At 52.3% G+C, this 27081-nt stretch overlaps 1 protein-coding gene across 1 annotated transcript in view; it reads left to right on the top strand.

The window, feature by feature from the left end:
- TONSL (tonsoku like, DNA repair protein) overlaps positions 1 to 27081 on the top strand; it is a 419298-nt gene that overhangs the window by 274417 nt on the left and 117800 nt on the right. Inside the window, exon 15 of the mRNA XM_086966418.1 lies at positions 462 to 625. Coding sequence (XP_086822544.1) covers positions 462 to 625 — 164 coding nt within the window. The remainder of the gene's footprint in view (positions 1 to 461; positions 626 to 27081) is intronic.

Genomic DNA, 27081 nt, shown 5'->3' on the forward strand with positions numbered 1-27081 from the left:
TCCTACCCTTTATCTGCCCCACCACACCTATCTCTCACATAAGAACAGCTTTGAGGATCTCCTGTCCATTCTGATGCAAGAGGTGCAAACTCTTTCTTTCCTAGCAAGTCATCGAGAGGGTTCTGTAATAGGGACGCATAATTACACTCCTTATTTCCTTGTGCTGAAGAACGATGGTGAGCTTTGACCTAACTTGGATCTTCTCCCTCTGAATGCCTTCATATGGAAGGACGCATTTGGAACAACAGGGGCACACTTTTAAATTCCCCAGTAGCATAATGATACAAAATACACTTTACAGATTTTGCCTACCAGCTTCCGCTCTACATTCATGACTGTATTAATGGAAGGGATGCCTGTTTATGCCTGGTCTAGGGTGGCAAAGGAGGAGGCTTTTGTACTAATTAAAGTAAAACTTGTAACCAATAATAGCCACTGCTTTCTTTTTTTTCCCCTGTCAGAGATTGTACAATTTCTACTTGAACATGGAGCCAATATTAACGACCCCGGTGGTCCACTGTGTGAAGGGATTACACCTCTTCATGATGCCCTTGCCTGCGGTAACTTTGAAGTGGCGCAGTTGCTCATACAGAGAGGGGCCTCTGCAACACAGAGAAATGCCAAGGTAAGTTGGATTGCACAAATTTCGTTTTTGGAGTAGCTTCTTTCTTCTTGTTTCTTTTGGTCATGGACAGTATTAGTCTTGTGTTGGAAAATTGGTCCTTTTGTCTTTTTGGGAGTTGTAGGTTTTCTATGAAGCCATACGATTTATGATTGAGAACGCTCTATTCCTTGACCCTGGTGCTCCCATGTACCAACTGGTCAAACCTCTGTCTTTACCACACATGCTGGCGCATGTTGGACAGGCCACATGACGGGCCGCTCTCCCCCGGCTCGACCAGGCCCGAGCCCAGTCACGCAAGCACCACACACCACCATTGCACGCCCTACGTCCCCTCAGGGACCCCTGCCCTCGAACATGATAACAGATAAAGGGTAGGACATAGCCATCCTGCAAGATTTGGAAGGCTCATCTGTCAGAGGTGATGGATCGCGGCCCTGGAAGAAACTGCTGGATCCTGCATTCTAAAGGGTGGTTGCGTATTTTAATCGCAAGCTAAAGTGACTTTGAGGTTGCTGGCACAGGGAAAGGAGGCTGAGAAGACTGATGCCCTTGGTGATCTGCTCTTTGATTGTCAGGCCCACGACCGCGGGCCACGAAAAGACTCGGGTGACTGGCATTGTCTGTACCCGAACTCCCTGGAGTGGCCGCGGAATTTCCTGAACTAGTGAGGAAACTGCTTGGCAGTGGTCAAAAGAGCTAGAGAGCGGGCTCCGATCTCACTCTTCTTAAAGCGTTCTCAGGCAGAGTATGATTATTGCTTAACAGGTGTGAACCATTATAGGGCATTTCACTAAGTGAGGCCTTTAGGTCTCCTAAGTACCTTGTGGAAAGCATCCACAGATGGCAATGGAGCACACATTAGTGCCAACTGCACAGCCTAGTATCTATACAAAAAAAAAGGGGGAACCCGGAAAGCCTAGGGCATCTTGGTAAATAACATAGTATACAAAAAAATGATGAATAGGGAATAATTGACAACTGTTGGACAGGCCACATGACGGGCCGCTCTCCCCCGGCTCGACCAGGCCCGAGCCCAGTCACGCAAGCACCACACACCACCATTGCACGCCCTACGTCCCCTCAGGGACCCCTGCCCTCGAACATGATAACCTCGTGGGTCCGATCCACTGCCGGCCCATGCACCCAGCCCGGGCCGCCATCTTGGACACCTCGCCACGAGGCCGCCTGGCCCCCGATCGACCTCAACCCTGGGCCTAGCCCAGCCTCAGACAATCCGGCACCACCCTCCACCCAGGAGGTGAGCGGGCTACTTGGCAAGTCAATGGGAGAAAGAGGTGCCGATGGCTCTCCCCCCGCCCAGTGCCGCTCGCCCATCGCCTCCCCGGGCGCTGGCTCCACCCCCCTGCTGGGTGTCTGGACTCCCTCATCCCGGACCTCCCGACCTCCAAGTGCGAGGGTCCGGACATCAAAGCACGCCAGCCCTATAACTGGGGCAGCTCCAGAGCAGGAAGTCAGTTGTATCTTGGAGTCGAGAGACGTAAGAGGAACTCATCCTGGACGGACTACTGGCGCTGCCGTAGCTCTGTCCTGTGCACCATCGTCCTGCCTGTTGGCGCTGCCACAGCCGTCGTAACCTTCATTCTTCACCGTCGTCCGGATCTGCTGGCGAGGCCGCGGACCGTTGTAACCATCATCTTCATCGGGACCTGCTTGGCTTCTCCACGGCCCGTCGACCATCCTTCATCCATCTCGGGACCTGCTTGGCTCCTCCACGGCCCGATCAGCAACCACGCCGAGCTCGAGGATTGAGAGCTATTTAACTCATTGGTAACTAAGACTGTCCCGCTACCCTTTCTCCTCAACCAGAGATCAGAACCGAGGGGACCCCTGAGTCCAGACCTCCTTGTATCATAGCGACGTAACCTAAGAATTGCATATAAAGTCTCGTTAACCTTCAATCTTGTGTGGTGTCCGTCTGTGGGGGGGAAGTTACTTACCTGTACAGTCGTTGGAGACGGCTCTCCCTGGAGACCTCTCCCCGTAATCTCGGCCGACCCTCCCGGTCCGTCTAACATTGGTGGCCAGCGGCGCGATCCGAATCACCGCATAACGTACAGAGAGTAGCTCACCCCACAACGAACAACAATGTCGACTAAAGAGAGCGGATCAACTGAGAAGTTCCAAATGGAAAAACTAGAGGAATACAGCCATCGTGAACTAAAGCAGTTCTGCATCGAACTAGGTATCGCTACCACCGGACTAAGTACCAAGGACGATTTTAAGCATGCCCTAGAATCTTGGGCAGAGACCGGGGATGTCGAAGCCCCTGAGCAAAGCACCGCGAAAAATACCAACACGGCCCCTGAGGGGCAAAGAACCAGTCTCTCGCAAGACGAGATCCAAGAAAGAGAAAAAGCCCGACTACACGAACTCGAAATGGCCCGACTCAAGATGGACATAGAACTCAAATTGGCCGAGCAAAAAATAAACTTAGAGCACCTTCGCCTCCGAGAAGAAAGAGAGGAGAAACAGAGGCAAAGGGAGCTCGAGGAAAAAAGACTAACGTACGAGCACGAACGGAACCTAGCCGAGATCAACCTGCGCAAACAAAATAAAGAGTTAGGGGTGCCCGACAGACCGTCCACCCCAGGGACCGCGGAGAAAAAAGTGCACATCCCCAAGGATGTGGTCCGAGAATATTTTCGAGAAGACGACATCCAGCAATGGTTTAAGGCCTATGAAATCGCGATGACTGCGCACCGGATCGATAGAGCCGACTGGGGAGCCGGCCTATGGGGCAAATTCCTCAATGAGGGCCGCGATACTCTGTTACAGCTCCCAGACCACCAGATGACCTCCTACGACCATATGAAAGCGGCCCTCCTCACCCGCTATGGCCTCACGCCCGAGATGTACCGTCAGAGGTTCCGAGACTGCACACGCATTCCAGGTACAACTTGGGTGGACTATGTAACGTACTTTAGCCGAGCCTTCGAAGGCTGGATCAGAGGGAACAACGTCACGACCTACGAGCAGCTGTTCAATCTGATGGTATGGGAGCATCTGTCCAACAATTGCTTCATTGAACTACGCCAACACCTCCTCGACAGCAAGTTAACCGATCCCCGGCAGCTCGCAGCCGAAGCTGACCGGTGGGAGATCACCAGAGTGGGCCGGAATGGGTCCTACGAGCAGAACAGGAACAACAATGGTCACTACCGACCCAGAGGAGGAGGAGGGGGCCAAGGACGAGGAAGAGACAATACTCCGGCCGCCCCCGCTACCAGCACCACCCCCCCGGCCAACCGGGGCAGCCCCCCGGCGCGACCGGGATACAGAGCCAATGTTACATGTCACCGATGCCAACGAGTCGGCCACTATGCAAACGACCCAAGCTGCCCGCAGTATCAGAGTCCAAGACCCCGCCAGGTGGCCGCCGCGGCACTAGGGGAAGAACAGATCTCCGAGGAACAAGAAACAGGCGAGCAAGAGTATCAAGAGTGGGAGCCAGCCGCCATGACTCTCGCGTGCTTAGGGGGAAGAGACATGGTCCCGCGGGTCCCCCTACCCGCTAACACCCAGAAGTACAGCCAATGGGTGAGCATCAATGGACAACGGGCCGAAGCCCTTCGAGACACCGGGGCCAGTGTGACAGCCGTCCGCTGTCATCTGGTGACCCCAGAACAATATCTACCGAACGTTCTCTGCCCTGTGCGATCAGCCGACAACTCGGAAAGTCTGTGTCGGATGGCCTGCGTCCCCTTTGAGTGGGGAGGGGTCTCCGGCATGTTGAAGGTAACGGTCCGAGACGACGCCCCCGTGGAATGCCTCCTCGGAAATGACCTGGAAAGCTCCCCGTGGGCAGCCGTGGAGCGAAAAGAACACTTGGGGATGTTGGGCGTCCCAGACTGGGCGTGCGTCACCACCCGGTCCATGGCCGCCCGTGCCAACCATCACCCGGAAGAACCAGAATGGCCGGCGCCACCGCCTCCGGTCGCCCCCGCCGAGACCCCCGACCATGGCATCCCCCTCGAACTTGCTCAACCTTCCGACCTCGCTAATCTTGATCAGTGGGCTCAAGAAGGGGGACCCACACAAGAACAATTTCGTCAGGAACAGAAGACCTGTCCCTCCCTTGAGGGACTCCGACAACAAGCGCTCGCCCAAAGCGCCGGGGATACCTCCGGAACTCATTGGGTCTACTGGGACAATGATCTATTGTACAGCGAGCAACGAATCGCCGAGCTGGGGGCCAACCGAGTACTAGTGGTGCCCCTCCGCTTTAGAGACTTCCTGCTAAACCTGGCCCACGATGCCCCCCTGGCAGGGCACCTGGGACAGGATAAAACCTACAGCCGCCTAGTGACCCACTTCTTCTGGCCCAAAATGAGAAACGATGTGCACCAGCATTGCCGATCTTGCCCCACGTGCCAAGCCAGTGGGAAGAGCGGCCGCAAATTAAAGGCTCCCCTGCAACCCTTTCCAGTAGTCACAACCCCATTTGAGAGGGTCGGGATAGACATTGTGGGACCCCTGGACCCGCGTACAAGACAAGGCCATCGCTTCATCCTGGTACTAGTGGACCACGCCACCCGCTACCCTGAGGCTATTCCTCTCCGGACCGTGACAGCCCCAGTGGTCGGCCGGGCCCTGATGGGGATCTTCTCCCGTGTGGGGTTCCCCCGAGAAGTCGTCAGTGACAGAGGCACGAACTTTATTTCTAAATATATGAAGTCCCTCTGGCAACAGTGTGGGGTCACCTACCGCTTCACGACCCCCTATCACCCCCAAGGAAACGGACTTGTTGAGCGGTTCAATCGCACGCTAAAAGGGATGATCGGGGGATTGGAAGAGCCCCTCCGTCGCCAGTGGGACGTGCTGCTGCCGTGCCTCCTCTTCGCCTACCGGGAGGTCCCACAGAAGTCCCTAGGCTTCAGCCCCTTCGAGCTGCTCTATGGGCACCCAGTACGGGGGCCACTCAGCCTGATCAAAGAAGGCTGGGAGATGCCTCCGGCCAAGAGTCCTCCAGATGTCTTCCGGTACCTCCTCACCCTCCGCAACCAGTCCCGGCGGTTCAGAGACCTAGCAAAAGCCAACCTAGAGGCCAGTCAAGAGGACATGAAGAAATGGTATGACCAGAACGCCTCATCCATTGAATTCGAGCCGGGGCAACAGGTCTGGGTAATGTCCCCCACAGAACCGTGCGCTCTCCAAGACAAATGGACGGGACCCTTCAAGGTAATCGAGCGCAAGGGTCCTGCCACCTATCTGATCGATATGGAGTCCGCCCGGAATCCGCTCCGAGTCCTCCACACCAACAGACTGAAACCCCACTTTGCACGAACAGAACTCAGCCTCTTGATGGCCACAGACAATGGGGTTGAAGACGACTCCGAGCCTCTCCCTGACCTCTTGCGGACCCAGGAGCAAGACGGCTCCGTGGATGGGGTCCGACTCTCGGAGACCCTCACCAGAGAACAACGGCAAGAGTGCCAAGCCCTCCTATCACGGTTCGCCAGTCTGTTCTCCCTCACCCCGGGTGTCACTTCCTGGTGTGTGCACGATGTGGACACCGGAGACAGCCCTCCTATCCGCCACCGGGCCTACCGCGTACCTGATCGGGTACGGGCCTGCATCCAGGCGGAAGTAGCTAAGATGCTCACGCTCGGGGTCATCGAGCCCTCAGACAGTCCATGGGCCAGCCCGGTCGTACTGGTCCCCAAAGCAGCCGCCCCCGGGACCACACCAGAACTCCGGTTCTGTGTCGACTACCGGGGCCTGAATGAAGTCACCAGAACGGACGCACACCCCATCCCCCGGGCAGATGAACTGGTCGACCGAATGGGCGCTGCCCGCTACCTCAGCATCTTCGACCTGACGGCAGGTTATTGGCAGATCGGCCTCACACCCCGAGCACAAGAACGCTCTGCCTTCTCCACCCCCGATGGCCACTATCACTTTACGGTCATGCCCTTCGGCATGAAGAATGCCCCAGCGACGTTCCAACGGCTCGTCAATCAGGTCCTGGCGGGGCTCGAAGAGTTCAGCGCCGCCTACCTGGACGACATCGCTGTGTACAGCCACCATTGGACCGAGCACCTCCACCACCTCCAAGCAGTGCTGCAAGCCCTTCAGCGAGCTGGCCTCACGATCAAGGCCAGCAAATGCCAAATTGGACAAGGGTCGGTGACCTACCTCGGACACCAGGTGGGAAGCGGCCTAGTGGCCCCCCTACAGCTGAAAATTGCCGCCATCCAGAACTGGCAACCCCCTATCACTCAAACTGAGGTGCGAGCCTTCCTGGGCCTCACGGGCTACTACCGAAGGTTCGTGAAAGACTATGGTACCATCGTGGGGCCTCTCACCGAACTCACGTCAAAAAATCAGCCCAAGAAGGTGAACTGGACCCCAGAGTGTCAAGCGGCATTCGAACAGTTAAAGGCCGCCATGTGTTCCGCTCCTGTGCTCCAGGCCCCAGACTACAGCCGGGAGTTCGTCGTCCAGACGGACGCCTCCGACCAGGGCATTGGGGCGGTCCTGTCCCAAGTGAACACCGAAGGCCTCGATCAACCGGTGGCCTTCATCAGCCGGAGACTCCTACCCCGGGAACAACGCTGGAGCACCATAGAGAGGGAAGCCTTCGCTGTGGTATGGGCCCTCAAGAAGCTCCGGCCCTACCTTTTTGGCACCCACTTTCGGGTGCAGACTGACCACCGACCCCTGCAGTGGTTGATGCATATGCGGGGGGAAAACCCAAAATTGCTACGCTGGTCCATCTCCTTACAAGGTATGGACTTCACAGTCGAACACCGGCCTGGGTCCGACCACGCCAACGCCGATGGCCTGTCCCGGTTTTTCCGCCTCGACGAAGAGAGTCCCCAAGAGGATGGGTAACTCTCCCCGCCTTCAGCTGGGGGGGACGCATGTTGGACAGGCCACATGACGGGCCGCTCTCCCCCGGCTCGACCAGGCCCGAGCCCAGTCACGCAAGCACCACACACCACCATTGCACGCCCTACGTCCCCTCAGGGACCCCTGCCCTCGAACATGATAACCTCGTGGGTCCGATCCACTGCCGGCCCATGCACCCAGCCCGGGCCGCCATCTTGGACACCTCGCCACGAGGCCGCCTGGCCCCCGATCGACCTCAACCCTGGGCCTAGCCCAGCCTCAGACAATCCGGCACCACCCTCCACCCAGGAGGTGAGCGGGCTACTTGGCAAGTCAATGGGAGAAAGAGGTGCCGATGGCTCTCCCCCCGCCCAGTGCCGCTCGCCCATCGCCTCCCCGGGCGCTGGCTCCACCCCCCTGCTGGGTGTCTGGACTCCCTCATCCCGGACCTCCCGACCTCCAAGTGCGAGGGTCCGGACATCAAAGCACGCCAGCCCTATAACTGGGGCAGCTCCAGAGCAGGAAGTCAGTTGTATCTTGGAGTCGAGAGACGTAAGAGGAACTCATCCTGGACGGACTACTGGCGCTGCCGTAGCTCTGTCCTGTGCACCATCGTCCTGCCTGTTGGCGCTGCCACAGCCGTCGTAACCTTCATTCTTCACCGTCGTCCGGATCTGCTGGCGAGGCCGCGGACCGTTGTAACCATCATCTTCATCGGGACCTGCTTGGCTTCTCCACGGCCCGTCGACCATCCTTCATCCATCTCGGGACCTGCTTGGCTCCTCCACGGCCCGATCAGCAACCACGCCGAGCTCGAGGATTGAGAGCTATTTAACTCATTGGTAACTAAGACTGTCCCGCTACCCTTTCTCCTCAACCAGAGATCAGAACCGAGGGGACCCCTGAGTCCAGACCTCCTTGTATCATAGCGACGTAACCTAAGAATTGCATATAAAGTCTCGTTAACCTTCAATCTTGTGTGGTGTCCGTCTGTGGGGGGGAAGTTACTTACCTGTACAGTCGTTGGAGACGGCTCTCCCTGGAGACCTCTCCCCGTAATCTCGGCCGACCCTCCCGGTCCGTCTAACAGCGCACATTACATGGAACTTATGAGCTTTGTATGGAACAGTTTTCAGCTACATAAAGTTCCATGGAAAACCCAATATAGTGTAAACAAAGTGGAAAGCAGAGAGAGCTAAAGACATTGAATTGGGAACAATGCAAGCCGATCATTTGAGGTTAGTTGAGAAATATTCATAAGTGGTCCGTGTTTAGATGTTTCCTGAAAGAGCGTAAAGTGGGCCGAGCTCTTAAGAGTGCTGGAGGAGAGCTCTAGGGTGACCTTGCTGCACATATGAAACTTTAGGAATATTTAAACCTTTGGATTTCCAGGTATGGTGAGGTTTTCCTTTATCTTCCTGAGCTGATGGGCAAGACACTTAGGGTAGGGAGAATTCTTTAGGTGAGTGGCATTGTAAGCCACACAACTGATTTTACAATGAATTCTCCTTTGGTTTGTAGCTGTGGTCATAATTTTTTATAGATCAATACTTTAGCTGCAGAGAGGAGAACTTCTTTCAGTGGGATAAGTGAAGAAGACAAGTTGATAGCCGGCATTTCATCTTTTTAAGTCCGTGAAAGAGATGTGTTATCTGAGTTGTTGGTCTGGGCTGAGTGAAATGGTGAAACCAAATGATTTCATTGAGGAAGAGCTGGATGGATAAAAGCCGCTCACCTTCAGTCTGTCAATTAGTGAGATGTGAAATTTATATTTGTGTCTGAGTGTAATGAGGGAGAACTCCTTTTTTGTGCATTAAGGAGTTATTTGCCTTTCATTTCTGAACTTTTGTTAGTTAAGAATGCAGTGTGATCGTTTTGGTGGTTGATGAAGCTTTTTGGTAAAGTTGTGTGTCGTCCACATACTAGTACAGAGAGACACCATCTTCCCAAATGGAGAACTCTGGTGTCAGAGGTACAAGTTTGAAAATGTGTTTGCAGAGATTAATTGGTGAGGAACACCATATGAGCGAGCTCTTTTCAAAGTGAACCTTTCAACCGTGACCAGCCAATGATGATTTGCTAGAAAGGGTGCAAACTATAGATCTTGACCTCGGAAATCCATGTGGGGCTCAGGTTTATTTCAAATGATGGAATAAAAGGTAACCACGTTTTGTTTTCTTGGATGCAGATTTTCATTGGAGGTAGACTATGTGTGATAGGTTCACTGCTTAAGGCGTGGCTCGGTCCCTAGGCTCAAATCATGGCTCTCTCTTGGATTACTTCTTTAACATGTATACTGGGTAAAGTGTCCAGAGGGGCCCTTTAGTATGTTCCTGTATCTTACATTCACCCATGTGGAGGATCAGAGTTTAACAATGGCAAGAATAGGAGCAGTTTTCTGGTTGCGGCAGACTGTGGAATCTCTGTTATTAAGGTTACAGTATTCGGAGTGCGGCCAGCTTCCTTATCTTCTGCTGATTTTGAGTGCTGAACCTTCACTGGTGCACTTACAACATTTGCCCTATGTGGCTGATATTAAATCAAGCATTCTGCCCATCACTTTTTAGGTCTCGGCTAAACGCGCGGAAGCGCGTCTCCGCCGAGATCTTTTGTTAGCGAGTGTGCTTCCCAGGAGACAGTTTCGGCCACGCGCATCCTTGGAGCCGATTTGAAACTGGAACGCGCGCTGTGGCCAGGCGCTGTCTCCTGGGAAGCTCAAGCACCACACACGCATGCGCATACACACACACAAGCACCCATGCACGCACGCACATACAAACATACAGAGACACCCCCCCCCTGACACATACACACACACGCGCGCACACACACAAGTGCACCGAGGCCCTCCCTCCCTCCCCCGCCGTCACCGTCGCACACATGCATGCACACACGAGCATACACGCACACACACACGCACAAGTGCACCAAGCCCCCCCAGCCTTTTGGAACTTACCTGGCCAATGTCGGGGACTCTGCTCTCAGCACGCGGCGCCCAACCTCCTGCTGGCGCGGCCCCGGGGCTCCACACCGCTCACAGGAGCCCCGGGCGCGAGACGCATTGGACTCCGCCTGCCTCCTCTTCCGGTCTGGACGTGGCCCCGCCCCCGTCACAGGCGACCGTGCCTGACTTCCGGGGCGGCCGCGGCGGGATTCCACCCGACAATGCTACGCCACTGCTTGTTTTAACCACCTCCAGAGCAGTGCGATGCTGTCCATCCGATTTCTGCACTTATTGGGGGGCCGTGTGAAATAGAGAACATTAAGAGATATTAAGATTCCTTTTCAAGTAAGGCAACAATTATTATACATTTCTGAAGAAAAAACTCTATTGAATGCTTGCTAATTTTCCAGCTGAAGACGAGATAGGCGCACCTTTACTGCCAAGAATTAAGTCCACGGAAGAGATCTGATGTACGGCCTTAATGAGCGCACCGCGCGCAACAATGAATCATGGCGCATTTTTGTTGTATTACTCACCACCCATGGTACAGCTGCTCATTTTTCTGTTTGTTTTGTTTTTAATCCGATAAAGCATGATGCGGTGTAGTTCTACTTATAATGAAATGTAAGCGATTCATCCAGTGACTGTATATTCCTTGAAGGGAAGCGATAAAAACAAGTGCACTCTGCGTGACAATGTGGCGCGTGCACACGTGTGATGTGGGTGGTGTACGTGAGCAGAGTGATGCGGGGGTAAGTGTCCCGGAACTAGGTGAATAAGACTGTGTTTGTGCAGGTGGTGGTGATGCTCGCATGCACGTCGATGACATGTCGTGGTTACTTCTTGCAGGATTTTGATTCTCCTCTGGGACGTATACCCAACTCCTCAGGGACGCCAGGGTAGGGTTTAACACAATGCAGCACTCCCAAACTCGTCTCGTAAATGTTTCATGTTTGTGTGGAGATCATTTTAATAATTCAGCTGCGTTATGCTCTTTATGTCTGTAAGTTTTTGCAGCCGGTGGAGGCTGACAGGCCTGCCAGGCAGGGGCTGCCACCGACCCTACAGGATATGTGTCTGTGAATATAACTTTATAAGAGATGTACGGCGAGGGTAGAAATGAGAGGCAGAGCCCGTAGCCCCTCCCGTGAAATTAATCGGACACGGTTGCGGGGGCTAATGACTGCACGGACCTTTGCTGGCACCAGAACACAGACACTAGCCGAGGCTGCCCGCCAATCACGGCTGCCCTACTTTTGCGCTGAGTGATTCTGCGCTTTTTCACTTACCACTTTCGACTTCTGTCCCATTCTCTGCCGATAGCTGAACACAGATAGACGGACTACATGTAAACATATCCACATAAAAGAACTTAATTTAGTACTCTCTGCCCTCTACAACCGTGTAGAGTGCTGTGTGCTGTAGAGTGCTGTGTGCTGTAGAGTGCTGTGTGCTGTAGAGTGCTGTGTGCTGTAGAGTGCTGTGTGCTGTAGACTGATGTGTGCTGTAGACTGCTGTGTGCTGAGAAGTGCTGTTGAGTGCTGTAGAGTGCTGTGTGCTGTAGAGTGCAGTGTGCTGTGTGCTGTAGAGTGCAGTGTGCTGTGTGCTGTAGAGTGCAGTGTGCTGTAGAGTGCAGTGTGCTGTAGAGTGCAGAGTGCTGTGTGCTGTTGAGTGCTGTGTGCTGTTGAGTGCAGAGTGCTGTGTGCTGTTGAGTGCAGAGTGCTGTGTGCTGTTGAGTGCAGAGTGCTGTGTGCTGTTGAGTGCAGAGTGCTGTGTGCTGATGAGTGCTGTGTGCTGTTGAGTGCAGAGTGCTGTGTGCTGTTGAGTGCAGAGTGCTGTGTTCTGTTGAGTGCAGAGTGCGCTGTTGAGTGCAGAGTGCGCTGTTGAGTGCAGAGTGCGCTGTTGAGTGCTGTGCGCTGTTGAGTGCTGTGCGCTGTTGAGTGCTGTGTGCTGTAGAGTGCAGTGTGCTGTGTGCTGTAGAGTGCAGAGTGCTGTGTGCTGTTGAGTGCAGAGTGCTCTGTGCTGTTGAGTGCAGAGTGCTCTGTGCTGTTGAGTGCAGAGTGCTGTGTGCTGTTGAGTGCAGAGTGCTGTGTGCTGTTGAGTGCAGAGTGCTGTGTGCTGTTGAGTGCAGAGTGCTGTGTGCTGTTGAGTGCAGAGTGCTGTGTGCTGTTGAGTGCAGAGTGCTGTTGATTGCAGAGTGCTGTTGATTGCAGAGTGCTGTTGAGTGCAGAGTGCTGTGTACTGTTGAGTGCAGAGTGCTGTGTGCTGTTGAGTGCAGAGTGCTGTGTGCTGTTGAGTGCAGAGTGCTGTGTGCTGTTGAGTGCAGAGTGCTGTGTGCTGTTGAGTGCAGAGTGCTGTTGATTGCAGAGTGCTGTTGAGTGCAGAGTGCTGTTGAGTGCAGAGTGCTGTTGAGTGCAGAGTGCTGTTGAGTGCAGAGTGCTGTTGAGTGCAGAGTGCTGTGTGCTGTTGAGTGCAGAGTGCTGTGTGCTGTGTGCTGTTGAGTGCAGAGTGCTGTTGATTGCAGAGTGCTGTTGAGTGCAGAGTGCTGTGTGCTGTTGAGTGCAGAGTGCTGTGTGCTGTGTGCTGTTGAGTGCAGAGTGCTGTTGATTGCAGAGTGCTGTTGAGTGCAGAGTGCTGTGTGCTGTTGAGTGCAGAGTGCTGCTGTGTGCTGTTGAGTGCTGTTGAGTGCAGAGTGCTGTTGAGTGCAGAGTGCTGTGTGCTGTTGAGTGCTGTTGAGTGCAGAGTGCTGTTGAGTGCAGAGTGCTGTGTGCTGTTGAGTGCTGTTGAGTGCTGTTGAGTGCAGAGTGCTGTTGAGTGCAGAGTGCTGTGTGCTGTTGAGTGCTGTTGAGTGCAGAGTGCTGTGTGCTGTTGAGTGCAGAGTGCTGTGTGCTGTTGAGTGCTGTGTGCTGTTGAGTGCAGAGTGCTGTTGAGTGCAGAGTGCTGTTGAGTGCAGAGTGCTGTTGAGTGCAGAGTGCTGTTGAGTGCAGAGTGCTGTGTGCTGTTGAGTGCAGAGTGCTGTGTGCTGTTGAGTGCAGAGTGCTGTGTGCTGTTGAGTGCTGTGTGCTGTTGAGTGCAGAGTGCTGTTGAGTGCAGAGTGCTGTTGAGTGCAGAGTGCTGTTGAGTGCAGAGTGCTGTTGAGTGCAGAGTGCTGTTGAGTGCAGAGTGCTGTTGAGTGCAGAGTGCTGTGTGCTGTTGAGTGCAGAGTGCTGTGTGCTGTTGAGTGCAGAGTGCTGTGTGCTGTTGAGTGCAGAGTGCTGTGTGCTGTTGAGTGCAGAGTGCTGTGTGCTGTTGAGTGCAGAGTGCTGTGTGCTGTTGAGTGCTGTTGAGTGCAGAGTGCTGTTGAGTGCAGAGTGCTGTGTGCTGTTGAGTGCTGTTGAGTGCAGAGTGCTGTTGAGTGCAGAGTGCTGTGTGCTGTTGAGTGCTGTTGAGTGCAGAGTGCTGTGTGCTGTTGAGTGCAGAGTGCTGTGTGCTGTTGAGTGCAGAGTGCTGTGTGCTGTTGAGTGCAGAGTGCTGTTGAGTGCAGAGTGCTGTTGAGTGCAGAGTGCTGTTGAGTGCAGAGTGCTGTTGAGTGCAGAGTGCTGTTGAGTGCAGAGTGCTGTGTGCTGTTGAGTGCAGAGTGCTGTGTGCTGTTGAGTGCAGAGTGCTGTGTGCTGTTGAGTGCAGAGTGCAGAGTGCTGTTGAGTGCAGAGTGCTGTGTGCTGTTGAGTGCAGAGTGCTGTGTGCTGTTGAGTGCAGAGTGCTGTGTGCTGTTGAGTGCAGAGTGCTGTGTGCTGTTGAGTGCAGAGTGCTGTGTGCTGTTGAGTGCAGAGTGCTGTGTGCTGTTGAGTGCTGTTGAGTGCAGAGTGCTGTTGAGTGCAGAGTGCTGTTGAGTGCAGAGTGCTGTGTGCTGTTGAGTGCTGTTGAGTGCAGAGTGCTGTTGAGTGCAGAGTGCTGTGTGCTGTTGAGTGCTGTTGAGTGCAGAGTGCTGTGTGCTGTTGAGTGCAGAGTGCTGTGTGCTGTTGAGTGCAGAGTGCTGTGTGCTGTTGAGTGCAGAGTGCTGTTGAGTGCAGAGTGCTGTTGAGTGCAGAGTGCTGTTGAGTGCAGAGTGCTGTGTGCTGTTGAGTGCAGAGTGCTGTGTGCTGTTGAGTGCAGAGTGCTGTGTGCTGTTGAGTGCAGAGTGCTGTGTGCTGTTGAGTGCAGAGTGCTGTTGAGTGCAGAGTGCTGTTGAGTGCAGAGTGCTGTTGAGTGCAGAGTGCTGTTGAGTGCAGAGTGCTGTGTGCTGTTGAGTGCAGAGTGCTGTGTGCTGTTGAGTGCAGAGTGCTGTGTGCTGTTGAGTGCAGAGTGCTGTGTGCTGTTGAGTGCAGAGTGCTGTGTGCTGTTGAGTGCAGAGTGCTGTGTGCTGTTGAGTGCAGAGTGCTGTGTGCTGTTGAGTGCAGAGTGCTGTTGATTGCAGAGTGCTGTTGAGTGCAGAGTGCTGTGTGCTGTTGAGTGCAGAGTGCTGTGTGCTGTTGAGTGCTGTTGAGTGCAGAGTGCTGTTGAGTGCTGTTGAGTGCTGTTGAGTGCAGAGTGCTGTTGAGTGCAGAGTGCTGTGTGCTGTTGAGTGCTGTTGAGTGCAGAGTGCTGTGTGCTGTTGAGTGCTGTTGAGTGCAGAGTGCTGTGTGCTGTTGAGTGCTGTTGAGTGCAGAGTGCTGTGTGCTGTTGAGTGCTGTTGAGTGCAGAGTGCTGTGTGCTGTTGAGTGCAGAGTGCTGTGTGCTGTTGAGTGCAGAGTGCTGTGTGCTGTTGAGTGCAGAGTGCTGTGTTCTGTTGAGTGCAGAGTGCGCTGTTGAGTGCAGAGTGCGCTGTTGAGTGCAGAGTGCGCTGTTGAGTGCTGTGCGCTGTTGAGTGCTGTGCGCTGTTGAGTGCTGTGTGCTGTAGAGTGCAGTGTGCTGTGTGCTGTAGAGTGCAGAGTGCTGTGTGCTGTTGAGTGCAGAGTGCTCTGTGCTGTTGAGTGCAGAGTGCTCTGTGCTGTTGAGTGCAGAGTGCTGTGTGCTGTTGAGTGCAGAGTGCTGTGTGCTGTTGAGTGCAGAGTGCTGTGTGCTGTTGAGTGCAGAGTGCTGTGTGCTGTTGAGTGCAGAGTGCTGTGTGCTGTTGAGTGCAGAGTGCTGTTGATTGCAGAGTGCTGTTGATTGCAGAGTGCTGTTGAGTGCAGAGTGCTGTGTACTGTTGAGTGCAGAGTGCTGTGTGCTGTTGAGTGCAGAGTGCTGTGTGCTGTTGAGTGCAGAGTGCTGTGTGCTGTTGAGTGCAGAGTGCTGTGTGCTGTTGAGTGCAGAGTGCTGTTGATTGCAGAGTGCTGTTGAGTGCAGAGTGCTGTTGAGTGCAGAGTGCTGTTGAGTGCAGAGTGCTGTTGAGTGCAGAGTGCTGTTGAGTGCAGAGTGCTGTGTGCTGTTGAGTGCAGAGTGCTGTGTGCTGTGTGCTGTTGAGTGCAGAGTGCTGTTGATTGCAGAGTGCTGTTGAGTGCAGAGTGCTGTGTGCTGTTGAGTGCAGAGTGCTGTGTGCTGTGTGCTGTTGAGTGCAGAGTGCTGTTGATTGCAGAGTGCTGTTGAGTGCAGAGTGCTGTGTGCTGTTGAGTGCAGAGTGCTGCTGTGTGCTGTTGAGTGCTGTTGAGTGCAGAGTGCTGTTGAGTGCAGAGTGCTGTGTGCTGTTGAGTGCTGTTGAGTGCAGAGTGCTGTTGAGTGCAGAGTGCTGTGTGCTGTTGAGTGCTGTTGAGTGCAGAGTGCTGTTGAGTGCAGAGTGCTGTGTGCTGTTGAGTGCTGTTGAGTGCAGAGTGCTGTGTGCTGTTGAGTGCAGAGTGCTGTGTGCTGTTGAGTGCTGTGTGCTGTTGAGTGCAGAGTGCTGTTGAGTGCAGAGTGCTGTTGAGTGCAGAGTGCTGTTGAGTGCAGAGTGCTGTGTGCTGTTGAGTGCAGAGTGCTGTGTGCTGTTGAGTGCAGAGTGCTGTGTGCTGTTGAGTGCTGTGTGCTGTTGAGTGCAGAGTGCTGTTGAGTGCAGAGTGCTGTTGAGTGCAGAGTGCTGTTGAGTGCAGAGTGCTGTTGAGTGCAGAGTGCTGTGTGCTGTTGAGTGCAGAGTGCTGTGTGCTGTTGAGTGCAGAGTGCTGTGTGCTGTTGAGTGCAGAGTGCTGTGTGCTGTTGAGTGCAGAGTGCTGTGTGCTGTTGAGTGCAGAGTGCTGTGTGCTGTTGAGTGCAGAGTGCTGTGTGCTGTTGAGTGCTGTTGAGTGCAGAGTGCTGTTGAGTGCAGAGTGCTGTGTGCTGTTGAGTGCTGTTGAGTGCAGAGTGCTGTTGAGTGCAGAGTGCTGTTGAGTGCTGTTGAGTGCAGAGTGCTGTGTGCTGTTGAGTGCTGTGTGCTGTTGAGTGCTGTGTGCTGTTGAGTGCAGAGTGCTGTTGAGTGCAGAGTGCTGTTGAGTGCAGAGTGCTGTGTGCTGTTGAGTGCAGAGTGCTGTGTGCTGTTGAGTGCAGAGTGCTGTTGAGTGCAGAGTGCTGTTGAGTGCAGAGTGCTGTTGAGTGCAGAGTGCTGTTGAGTGCAGAGTGCTGTTGAGTGCAGAGTGCTGTTGAGTGCAGAGTGCTGTGTGCTGTTGAGTGCAGAGTGCTGTGTGCTGTTGAGTGCAGAGTGCTGTGTGCTGTTGAGTGCAGAGTGCTGTTGAGTGCAGAGTGCTGTGTGCTGTTGAGTGCAGAGTGCTGTGTGCTGTTGAGTGCAGAGTGCTGTGTGCTGTTGAGTGCAGAGTGCTGTGTGCTGTTGAGTGCAGAGTGCTGTGTGCTGTTGAGTGCAGAGTGCTGTGTGCTGTTGAGTGCTGTTGAGTGCAGAGTGCTGTTGAGTGCAGAGTGCTGTGTGCTGTTGAGTGCTGTTGAGTGCAGAGTGCTGTGTGCTGTTGAGTGCTGTTGAGTGCAGAGTGCTGTGTGCTGTTGAGTGCAGAGTGCTGTGTGCTGTTGAGTGCAGAGTGCTGTTGAGTGCAGAGTGCTGTTGAGTGCAGAGTGCTGTGTGCTGTTGAGTGCAGAGTGCTGTGTGCTGTTGAGTGCAGAGTGCTGTGTGCTGTTGAGTGCAGAGTGCTGTTGAGTGCAGAGTGCTGTTGAGTGCAGAGTGCTGTTGAGTGCAGAGTGCTGTTGAGTGCAGAGTGCTGTTGAGTGCAGAGTGCTGTTGAGTGCAGAGTGCTGTTGAGTGCAGAGTGCTGTGTGCTGTTGAGTGCAGAGTGCTGTGTGCTGTTGAGTGCAGAGTGCTGTGTGCTGTTGAGTGCAGAGTGCTGTGTGCTGTTGAGTGCAGAGTGCTGTGTGCTGTTGAGTGCAGAGTGCTGTGTGCTGTTGAGTGCTGTTGAGTGCAGAGTGCTGTTGAGTGCAGAGTGCTGTGTGCTGTTGAGTGCTGTTGAGTGCAGAGTGCTGTGTGCTGTTGAGTGCTGTTGAGTGCAGAGTGCTGTGTGCTGTTGAGTGCAGAGTGCTGTGTGCTGTTGAGTGCAGAGTGCTGTTGAGTGCAGAGTGCTGTTGAGTGCTGTTAGACGGACCGGGAGGGTCGGCCGAGATTACGGGGAGAGGTCTCCAGGGAGAGCCGTCTCCAACGACTGTACAGGTAAGTAACTTCCCCCCCACAGACGGACACCACACAAGATTGAAGGTTAACGAGACTTTATATGTAATTCTTAGGTTACGTCGCTATGATACAAGGAGGTCTGGACTCAGGGGTCCCCTCGGTTCTGATCTCTGGTTGAGGAGAAAGGGTAGCGGGACAGTCTTAGTTACCAATGAGTTAAATAGCTCTCAATCCTCGAGCTCGGCGTGGTTGCTGATCGGGCCGTGGAGGAGCCAAGCAGGTCCCGAGATGGATGAAGGATGGTCGACGGGCCGTGGAGAAGCCAAGCAGGTCCCGGGATGGATGACGGATGGTCGACGGGCCGTGGAGAAGCCAAGCAGGTCCCGATGCAGATGACGGTTACAACGGTCCGCGGCCTCGCCAGCAGATCCGGACGACGGTGAAGAATGAAGGTTACGACGGCTGTGGCAGCGCCAACAGGCAGGACGATGGTGCACAGGACAGAGCTACGGCAGCGCCAGTAGTCCGTCCAGGATGAGTTCCTCTTACGTCTCTCGACTCCAAGATACAACTGACTTCCTGCTCTGGAGCTGCCCCAGTTATAGGGCTGGCGTGCTTTGATGTCCGGACCCTCGCACTTGGAGGTCGGGAGGTCCGGGATGAGGGAGTCCAGACACCCAGCAGGGGGGTGGAGCCAGCGCCCGGGGAGGCGATGGGCGAGCGGCACTGGGCGGGGGGAGAGCCATCGGCACCTCTTTCTCCCATTGACTTGCCAAGTAGCCCGCTCACCTCCTGGGTGGAGGGTGGTGCCGGATTGTCTGAGGCTGGGCTAGGCCCAGGGTTGAGGTCGATCGGGGGCCAGGCGGCCTCGTGGCGAGGTGTCCAAGATGGCGGCCCGGGCTGGGTGCATGGGCCGGCAGTGGATCGGACCCACGAGGTTATCATGTTCGAGGGCAGGGGTCCCTGAGGGGACGTAGGGCGTGCAATGGTGGTGTGTGGTGCTTGCGTGACTGGGCTCGGGCCTGGTCGAGCCGGGGGAGAGCGGCCCGTCATGTGGCCTGTCCAACAAGTGCAGAGTGCTGTGTGCTGTTGAGTGCAGAGTGCTGTGTGCTGTTGAGTGCAGAGTGCTGTGTGCTGTTGAGTGCAGAGTGCTGTTGAGTGCAGAGTGCTGTTGAGTGCAGAGTGCTGTTGAGTGCAGAGTGCTGTTGAGTGCAGAGTGCTGTTGAGTGCAGAGTGCTGTTGAGTGCAGAGTGCTGTTGAGTGCAGAGTGCTGTGTGCTGTTGAGTGCAGAGTGCTGTGTGCTGTTGAGTGCAGAGTGCTGTGTGCTGTTGAGTGCAGAGTGCTGTGTGCTGTTGAGTGCAGAGTGCTGTGTGCTGTTGAGTGCAGAGTGCTGTTGAGTGCAGAGTGCTGTTGAGTGCAGAGTGCTGTGTGCTGTTGAGTGCAGAGTGCTGTGTGCTGTTGAGTGCTGTTGAGTGCAGAGTGCTGTTGAGTGCTGTGTGCTGTTGAGTGCTGTTGAGTGCAGAGTGCTGTTGAGTGCAGAGTGCTGTTGAGTGCAGAGTGCTGTTGAGTGCAGAGTGCTGTGTGCTGTTGAGTGCTGTTGAGTGCAGAGTGCTGTGTGCTGTTGAGTGCTGTTGAGTGCAGAGTGCTGTGTGCTGTTGAGTGCTGTTGATTGCAGAGTGCTGTGTGCTGTTGAGTGCAGAGTGCTGTGTGCTGTTGAGTGCAGAGTGCAGAGTGCTGTTGAGTGTGTCTATGTGAGGGTGGCTCTGTGTAGGGTGTAGCTATTGGCATTGTAAATGACAATGCCATTTATTTAACGATTAAGCTATTGGCGATGTAAATGACAATGTCATGGATGATTTAAAAAAAAAAAGTCATGAGCAATGCCAATAGCTCTACCTTTAATGATGCCGAGACCATTGCATTGTAAATGCTTGTTGTATATCAGTTTTAGAGTTGTATGCAGTAATCGTAGTGGTATATTAGAAAAGGGGAATGAGACTTCACGTCCGTGAACTGCTTGACCAATCAAAGAACTATACTGCATTCAAATTCATGAAGTATCTGGTAACTCTATCTGGTTTTCCAAGTATCGGCACAGCAGATGTCATGAAGTGACATCCAATAATATGCTTCTTGCAAAGTGCAATAGTCCCTTTTCCCCCAAGGGAATGATTCATGCTTTTGTGACAAAAGGTGAAGCAGCCAGTCATCCACTTTACTATGCCTACTTTGTGAGGGGCAGCCCTCTCTGGGTTTTGGAAACAATTAAATGTAGGAAGCTGTCTCTTTTTATGATATTTCAAAATGAGATTTATCATGTGAAGAGTTCAGGGGTTCCCTTATGGGTGAACAGGGGTGAGCTATGAAATCCTAAAGTGCTCTGTTAGGAGGGGAGTGTGGTCAAGCGATCGCAGTAGATAGAGGCTGCAGGAGGGAACTGTTTTGACCACTGCAGTGAAACCTATGAGTCACTTTGGTTCTTGTGATGTCGGGGGAAATGGGGACACCTTTGGTCCTCTTCTCCTTGGGACGGGGCGTCTGGGTGCAGAGGGTCTTTTGGGGTGTCTGGTTTCTTAGTCCGGCAACATGGTTGAGGGGGCCTGCCAACACAGGCTGCAGGTGACATTGGGAGCTCACGAAGAGTCACTCTACAGTGGACTCTGTACCTTGAGGGCCTGGGGACCACGCAGACACATTTGGCCCACTTCTACGCGAGTTGGGGAGCCCTGGTGCAGTGGTGCTTGGCAGGAAGCAGGGGACAGTTTCGCTATCTCACTGGAGGTCTTGGTCTTTTTTAGGGGTGTTAGGGGAATGTAGGGTAGTAGCCAATGGAGGGTCACTACGCCCCCTATGTGACAACTTCCTGTGGGAAGTGGGCATTATCTTGTCCCAGAAGTCCTAAGTATGCCATCACAATAAATGGCTATATCTGAAAAATCGTGTCCACCTCAGTCTAGCCCCCTCAGGTGTTGTACTAGCCTGGCATTGGTACGCCTACCTAACTAGCTAATTTACCCACCTGTCCAGAGCAGAGGCTGTCACCTCAGGAGTCAGAACAGTGTCTCAGATGGCACGCTGGCAGAAACTAGTCAGGCAGCACACCAGAGGCTTGTAGGTTTTCGGGGTGCACCTCTAAGGTGCCCTCTGGGTGCTTGTATTGATAATGTATTTTGAAAAATCCATCACTGGGAGTTGGTTTATCAATGATAGATGTTTGATACCAAACATCCCTATCTTCAATGAAGCCATCATGTAGCTGGAGAACCTGTTTTCCCCAGTGTCCAGACCATGTTTTAAAATAGCTTCCCTGATCATCCGATCTGGCAATAATAGGACTGGCCAGCACGGGGACATATCTGCTCATGCCGGGTCTGGTGGCTCAGTGGACTAATGCATCCACTGCAGGGGCCTGTGTTCGACCTCATGGTCATGGGTTCAAATCCCAGCGGATCCACTCAGCCTTTCATCCATCTGAGGCCGATAAAATGAGTACCATTGAGTTGCGTAATAATAAACATCTGTTATTCAGCACCAAGATACCTACGGGTGAACGTATGCTTTACAAATACACATTGTTATATGCTCATTCAGGCATGTCCTCACCTGTAATATTCAGAACCCTACCTTAGGGCTGTCAGGAACGCTAGAGGGGTGACTTTCAAGTATTACATGCAGTGTTAGGGGACATGGCACACAGGGATGTGTGACATGTCGTATTTTCACTTTTGTCTGCACCAAGACACCCAGCCTGCAATGGCAGCCTTTGCATGTGCTTGGTGAGGGGTGCCTTGGGGTGGCACAATTAGTGCTGCTGCCCTTAGAGACCTTCTTTAGTGCCTCAGGCCCTATGTACCAGATCATTTATTAGGAACCTGTAGAGGGTGCTAAAGGTTTTGCCAATTGGGGGAAACTATTGAGCATTTTTGGGAAAGAGCTCTGGCACTGTGGACCTGGTTAGCAGGAACTCGGCACACTTCCAGTATAAATCAGTTCCTGGCAAAAGTGGGGATGACCATGTCAAAAAGGGCTACTTTCATATGAGAGAGATTTGAGATTTTAATGCTTTTTTTCCCACCAGTGTTCAAGTTTTTGGAACTGCAAACAATGAAAGTATACAGTACTCTTGCCACAATGGCAGACTGATAAGCATAGAAGGAATTGAGTATAACTAGCTTGTTGAGATGGTATCCGAGGACACTTAATGAGCTTCGAAGTCCTCAACTAAATGCTTCCTTAATTGTAACTCGCCTACATATCTTGCAAATTGTAATGCTAAGAGTAGTAGTGCCTAGCAAAACAGGTACTTTAGTTCTGACTTTAGGATCAGTTCAAAGGAGCTGACATTAGCTGGGTAATTTTATATTATCCTCCCATTGTAGTTGAGGCAGATTTACTAGGGGAAATGTCTTAAAGAGGCCTCTCTTCGGTGATCCATTCCTTAAACAAGGAGGATGTTTGAGAAGACCTCTGACGATCTATTCTCAGCTTTGTCCTGATGCAAAAAAAAGGTATGTTTTGGTGATTCTGCAGCGAGAGCAGGTACAAGCCTCTGTCTGTTTACCGAAAACAAAAGTATTTCTACTTGGTTCTATAAGTATTGGCAAAGGTTTTCTGGCATTCCAGAGGAATTTCTAAATGTGCAAAATATTATGTGGTGAGGAACCAGGCTTGAGTTTCAGGGACTTGAGGTCAAAGTGTAAGACCTTTCACAGCTGCTGCGATAAAAGAAGTGGATGGGTTTTGAGAGTGATCAATTGGCAATGAGGTAGTTGTTGAAGATTGGTGAACAAATGTGGTCTCAACCATGCTGGTGCTAGGAGAGTCAGATTATATGATTCCCTCTTAGTTTTGCTAAAGGACCATGAGAAATGGAAGCAGAAGCATTGCTCAAGTCTTCAAAAACATTAACTCACTGGGTCTTGGTTGCCAGCGTCTTCTGGCCAAGAATGTACATTTCGTATTCTGTGGGGTCCAGCTGGTTCTCCAGCAGCATGTGAAGATCGGTTGCAGCTAGTCCTGATTGAGGCCTTATTTGTGAAACCCGATAATGAGTAGTTGAAGGCATCAGCCTAGATGTCCTCAACTAGAAGAAGGTGCTAGACTGAGAGACCCACTGCTTGACTGCCGAGTCTCACAGACCTTGTGTATGACATTTTTTATGTCTTCTTGGTTTCTGATGTAAGACTTTGAGGTGGTCATGAAACCGGCTGACTGGAGCCATCTTAAAACCAAGACGGATAACTGACAACGTTAAGACGTTCATGTGAGTATTTTTCCCTCCTTAGTCCACATTCCTTTTATGGAGAATTCTGCATTTGAGACCCCTACCCACCCCCTGGCCATCCATTGATGCATCCACTGCCGTGTCCTAACTGGATGAGAGGGCTTGAAAGGAATTCGGACTGAGCACTTTTCAGGCATCCTTCACCAGAGCAGCACCTGCCACTGCTGTTCCAGCTCCTGCTGAATGTGAGACAAATAGGGATCAATGGGATGCATTGTGACAAAAAGCCTAGAAGAGAGTTTAAAATTAGAGGTTTTGCAGCTTGAAGATCTTTCTGGATTCACTATGCTGTGCATATTCCGCCATCTTGTAGTTGGAGTCGGAAAGTGCTTTGTATTCTTTTTTTTTTTTTTGTGGGAGGTTGCGAAACCTGATCCCCCTGGTGAGGCTACAACCCCCATTGTGTGTGTGCAGGCTCTCAGATTATTTTTTCCGCCATGGAGATCGGAGGTGCACCGAAGGCGTCTCGGATGGGACAGCAGCAGTGGCTGGCAAGACAAGAGAGCCCACCAGAAACCCTCGAGAGGGGGGTACCAGAACAAGTACTGTGTTCACTGGCAGAATGAAGTCTCCAGGTATTTGGGGGGGTTCTCCGCAGGGAGCTGATAATTCATCCGACCTTGAGGTAAGAATTTGCTCCTTTAGGATTTACACTATGAGCAAAACATGGGTGAAATGCTCCGGGTACCAGCATGATTAATTAGTCTATGAGCAAACCACGGATGATTTGCTCCGGGTACCAGCAAAGCAAAGAGCCTTAATTAAAGAAGCACAGCCACTTCCTTTTATTACAAGAAATGCAATCCTGTTAGTTGAAAGCCAGGAAAAACCATGCCATGCAATGTCTGCAAACACTCTGAGGAGAAGATGACACCGGGATTGAAGGAGGATTGACTTGCTTTCATTTAGGGTGAGACCACACTGTTGAAAAAAAGCTATACCCGTGAGATTGCCGGAATGTGGAATGATGTGGCTCCACATCGACCCCATTAGTCCTGGAACTGATAGCTGAAGCCACATATAAGCACCACCCAAGCACGTTGACTTCCTTTCCTTTCTTTCTATGCCTTCAAACGCAGAACCAGAGCTAGATCCTAACTCCTTCCCGTAAGTTGGCATTTTTCTAGGAAAAATTATTTTCTAGTTTGCAAGGGAATATGTCTCCTCCTGAAAACTTAAGGGCTTAAGTCTTGTTGGGACTGTTGAAAACAGTTGTATGTGAAGAGGTGTCGCTCTGATGTTTGCGTTTGGGCCACAACTCTAAGTGTGAGTGGTTGCTCCTCATGCTTCCGAAGGCGATTCAGGATTATGAAGCTAATCTGCACTTCGCCTAACATCAGAGAAAGTCATGCAAGGCCTGCTCCCAAAGTTGAGAGAGCGGACGCGTTCCAGCTCTCAGAGCAGCTCCATTGATAGGTCTTCATCACATCTTTAGGTAAGTCAAAATCCAAAAAGAAACCTAAACAGTGCAATCCAATCCACTCTTCTCCTGAGAAGCCACCCGGACGTAATGGTGCGCTCCACTCTTGTTCCCGGTCCTTGTCAGAGAAGCAATTTCTGCAGCTGATGCACCCAGTATTTCCAGGGCTGTCAGCGATGCCGCAGCAGGTTGAGGTGTTAAAGGAAGCCATGTTGAGAATCTTTTGCACCATGCCCGCTCCCTCAAATGCAAATTGAGTCCACATGGATCCATCAAGGTGATTAGTCTGGTTACTGCTGGAAAATACACTTTCACTGCAGTCTATTCCTGCTGAACTCGCTTTGTGTTCAGCATCGACTCGGGAGCAGACGTCATGTCCTGTACCACGATCCACACTGGTGCAGGACACATCGGTGCCAGCACCGACACCATAGGAGGGCACCATCCTATTATCCTGGTCGACTCCAAACCCGCCTCGACCTCAACCAAGATTGTGCCCAGAACGTGACTAGCCTCTGTTCACTCTGGCTGAGACACTAAACTGCACCTTTGCCTAGAATCCACCTTCCATAGATCCAATCAACTTTTCGGATCGGATTGTGACCAAAGCCTATGGTGATAATAAAGATTATGGGGATGAATTTCCCTCACATTATGATTCCAACAATTTCCATCTGGTAAGAGGCCAGTGGACTGGACACCTCTCCTGACACTTGGCTGGGTTCTTGCCATAGTCCCTCAATTGAAGAGTGAGTCTCAATAGCTGTGGTCATCAGAAGGACAGCTGAAGTCCTGGACGTAAAGTAAGAACCAATGTACTCATTGTAGTTCTACAACCTAGGAAAACCTCGCCTGAGCCCCTGCTACCTTTCAATAAAGCCCTGACTGATACCCTCATAGGCACCTGGGCTCAACCTTATTCGTTTCCAACTGTAAATGGACAAGTAGCATATCACCACACACCTCCTCCGGGGGACCCTGTTGAACCTTCTACTCCAGAGAGCCTAGTGGTTCAGGCTTCCATTAGCAGGATCAACCCAAACTCTCTTCCAATGACCCCACTAAAGAAAGAAGTCAAAAAGAATTTTCAAATAACCTCTCACTTCTGTCAGGCAAATCCGGCTGTTTGCTAGGTGGATACTTCCATGAAATATGGGACTCGGTTGCCTAGATCTTGCCAACAGTCCCGAGGGAGTTCTGCACCAATCTGGGTCAGCCCATTCAGAATGGCCAGAATGTGGGCACATATGCCATACGGTCGGGTCTGGACACGACTGACTAATTAGGTGGAGCAGTATGGACTAGCGTGGTACTCCAGTGCCACACCTGGATGAGATCCATAGGTGTCGCTCATGGATATAACTTTTGACGCGTCTCACCTCTTTGGTGAGAAGGCAGACTTGTCCTCAAGATCCTTAAAATAAGTAGAGCCACACTGCACTCAGTATCTGTATGCACGGATATCAGTGTTCAAAATAGATTGACCCCTTTTGAGGCCACAGCAGGGGCTTCACTTATAAGCAACAATAAGGCCCACCATCTCAACAGTAAGCACCCCGGGACTTTCAGGGTAGAGCATCCAAAAGACCGTGTCCAGGTCCGCAGGGACAATGAATCTTCCTTTCCCCTGCTCCTTTGGCAGCATCCTCCAAGCTGCTTTAGTTTCCCCTACACTGCGCGTAACCACTGTGTGGGATACAGAATCAGTTAACTTCTCCACGCATGACAGGCCAGAACATCCAATGGGTGAGTCCTACTGATAGTTCAGCGGGGCTACCCCCTACCTTTCCATTCTGACCCATCGCCTCTTCCACCGACATCAGAGCGGCTTTCAGAGAATCACTCATCCATTTTGCTGCTCTTTTACCGAAAGGAGCCATAGAGAGAGTCCCATTTTTTGGAAATCTGAACTGGATGTTACTCCTGATATTTCCTTGTGCCTGGAAAGGACAGTGACCTTCATCCTAGTTGAGATCTTTGATCTCTGTATTTCTTCCTCTGGAAGGACGAATTCAAGAAACGTTGCCCCATGTTATATCTACCCTGGATCCCGGAGACTGGATAGTAGTGCTGGAAAACTATTTACATGTGCCATCTTGCTGGCCAACAGGCGCTACTTGTGGTCCAGTGTGGGCCATTAGCACTTTCACCTCACCAGTGCCCCTTGGGTGTTCACAAAGATGATGGTAGTGGTCGCAGCATACACTCTGAGGTTGGGTGAACCATTTTTCACCTATCTCGACTACAGGCTGTTGAAGGCTGACTCGCCAAACTTAGTCGTGAACCATCTGCAGACGACAGTGTACTTTCTAACATTGTTGGGGTTCACTATCAATGTGCTGAAGTCTCGCGTCACTCCTTCTCAGATGCTTCCTTTCATTGGCACTATGTTAGATACGGTGTGTTACCTGGCCTTCCCTCAGGATCA

This window comes from Lissotriton vulgaris, chromosome 4_1 (assembly GCF_964263255.1).
Source record: "Lissotriton vulgaris chromosome 4_1, aLisVul1.2, whole genome shotgun sequence".
Taxonomy (NCBI): domain Eukaryota; kingdom Metazoa; phylum Chordata; class Amphibia; order Caudata; family Salamandridae; genus Lissotriton; species Lissotriton vulgaris.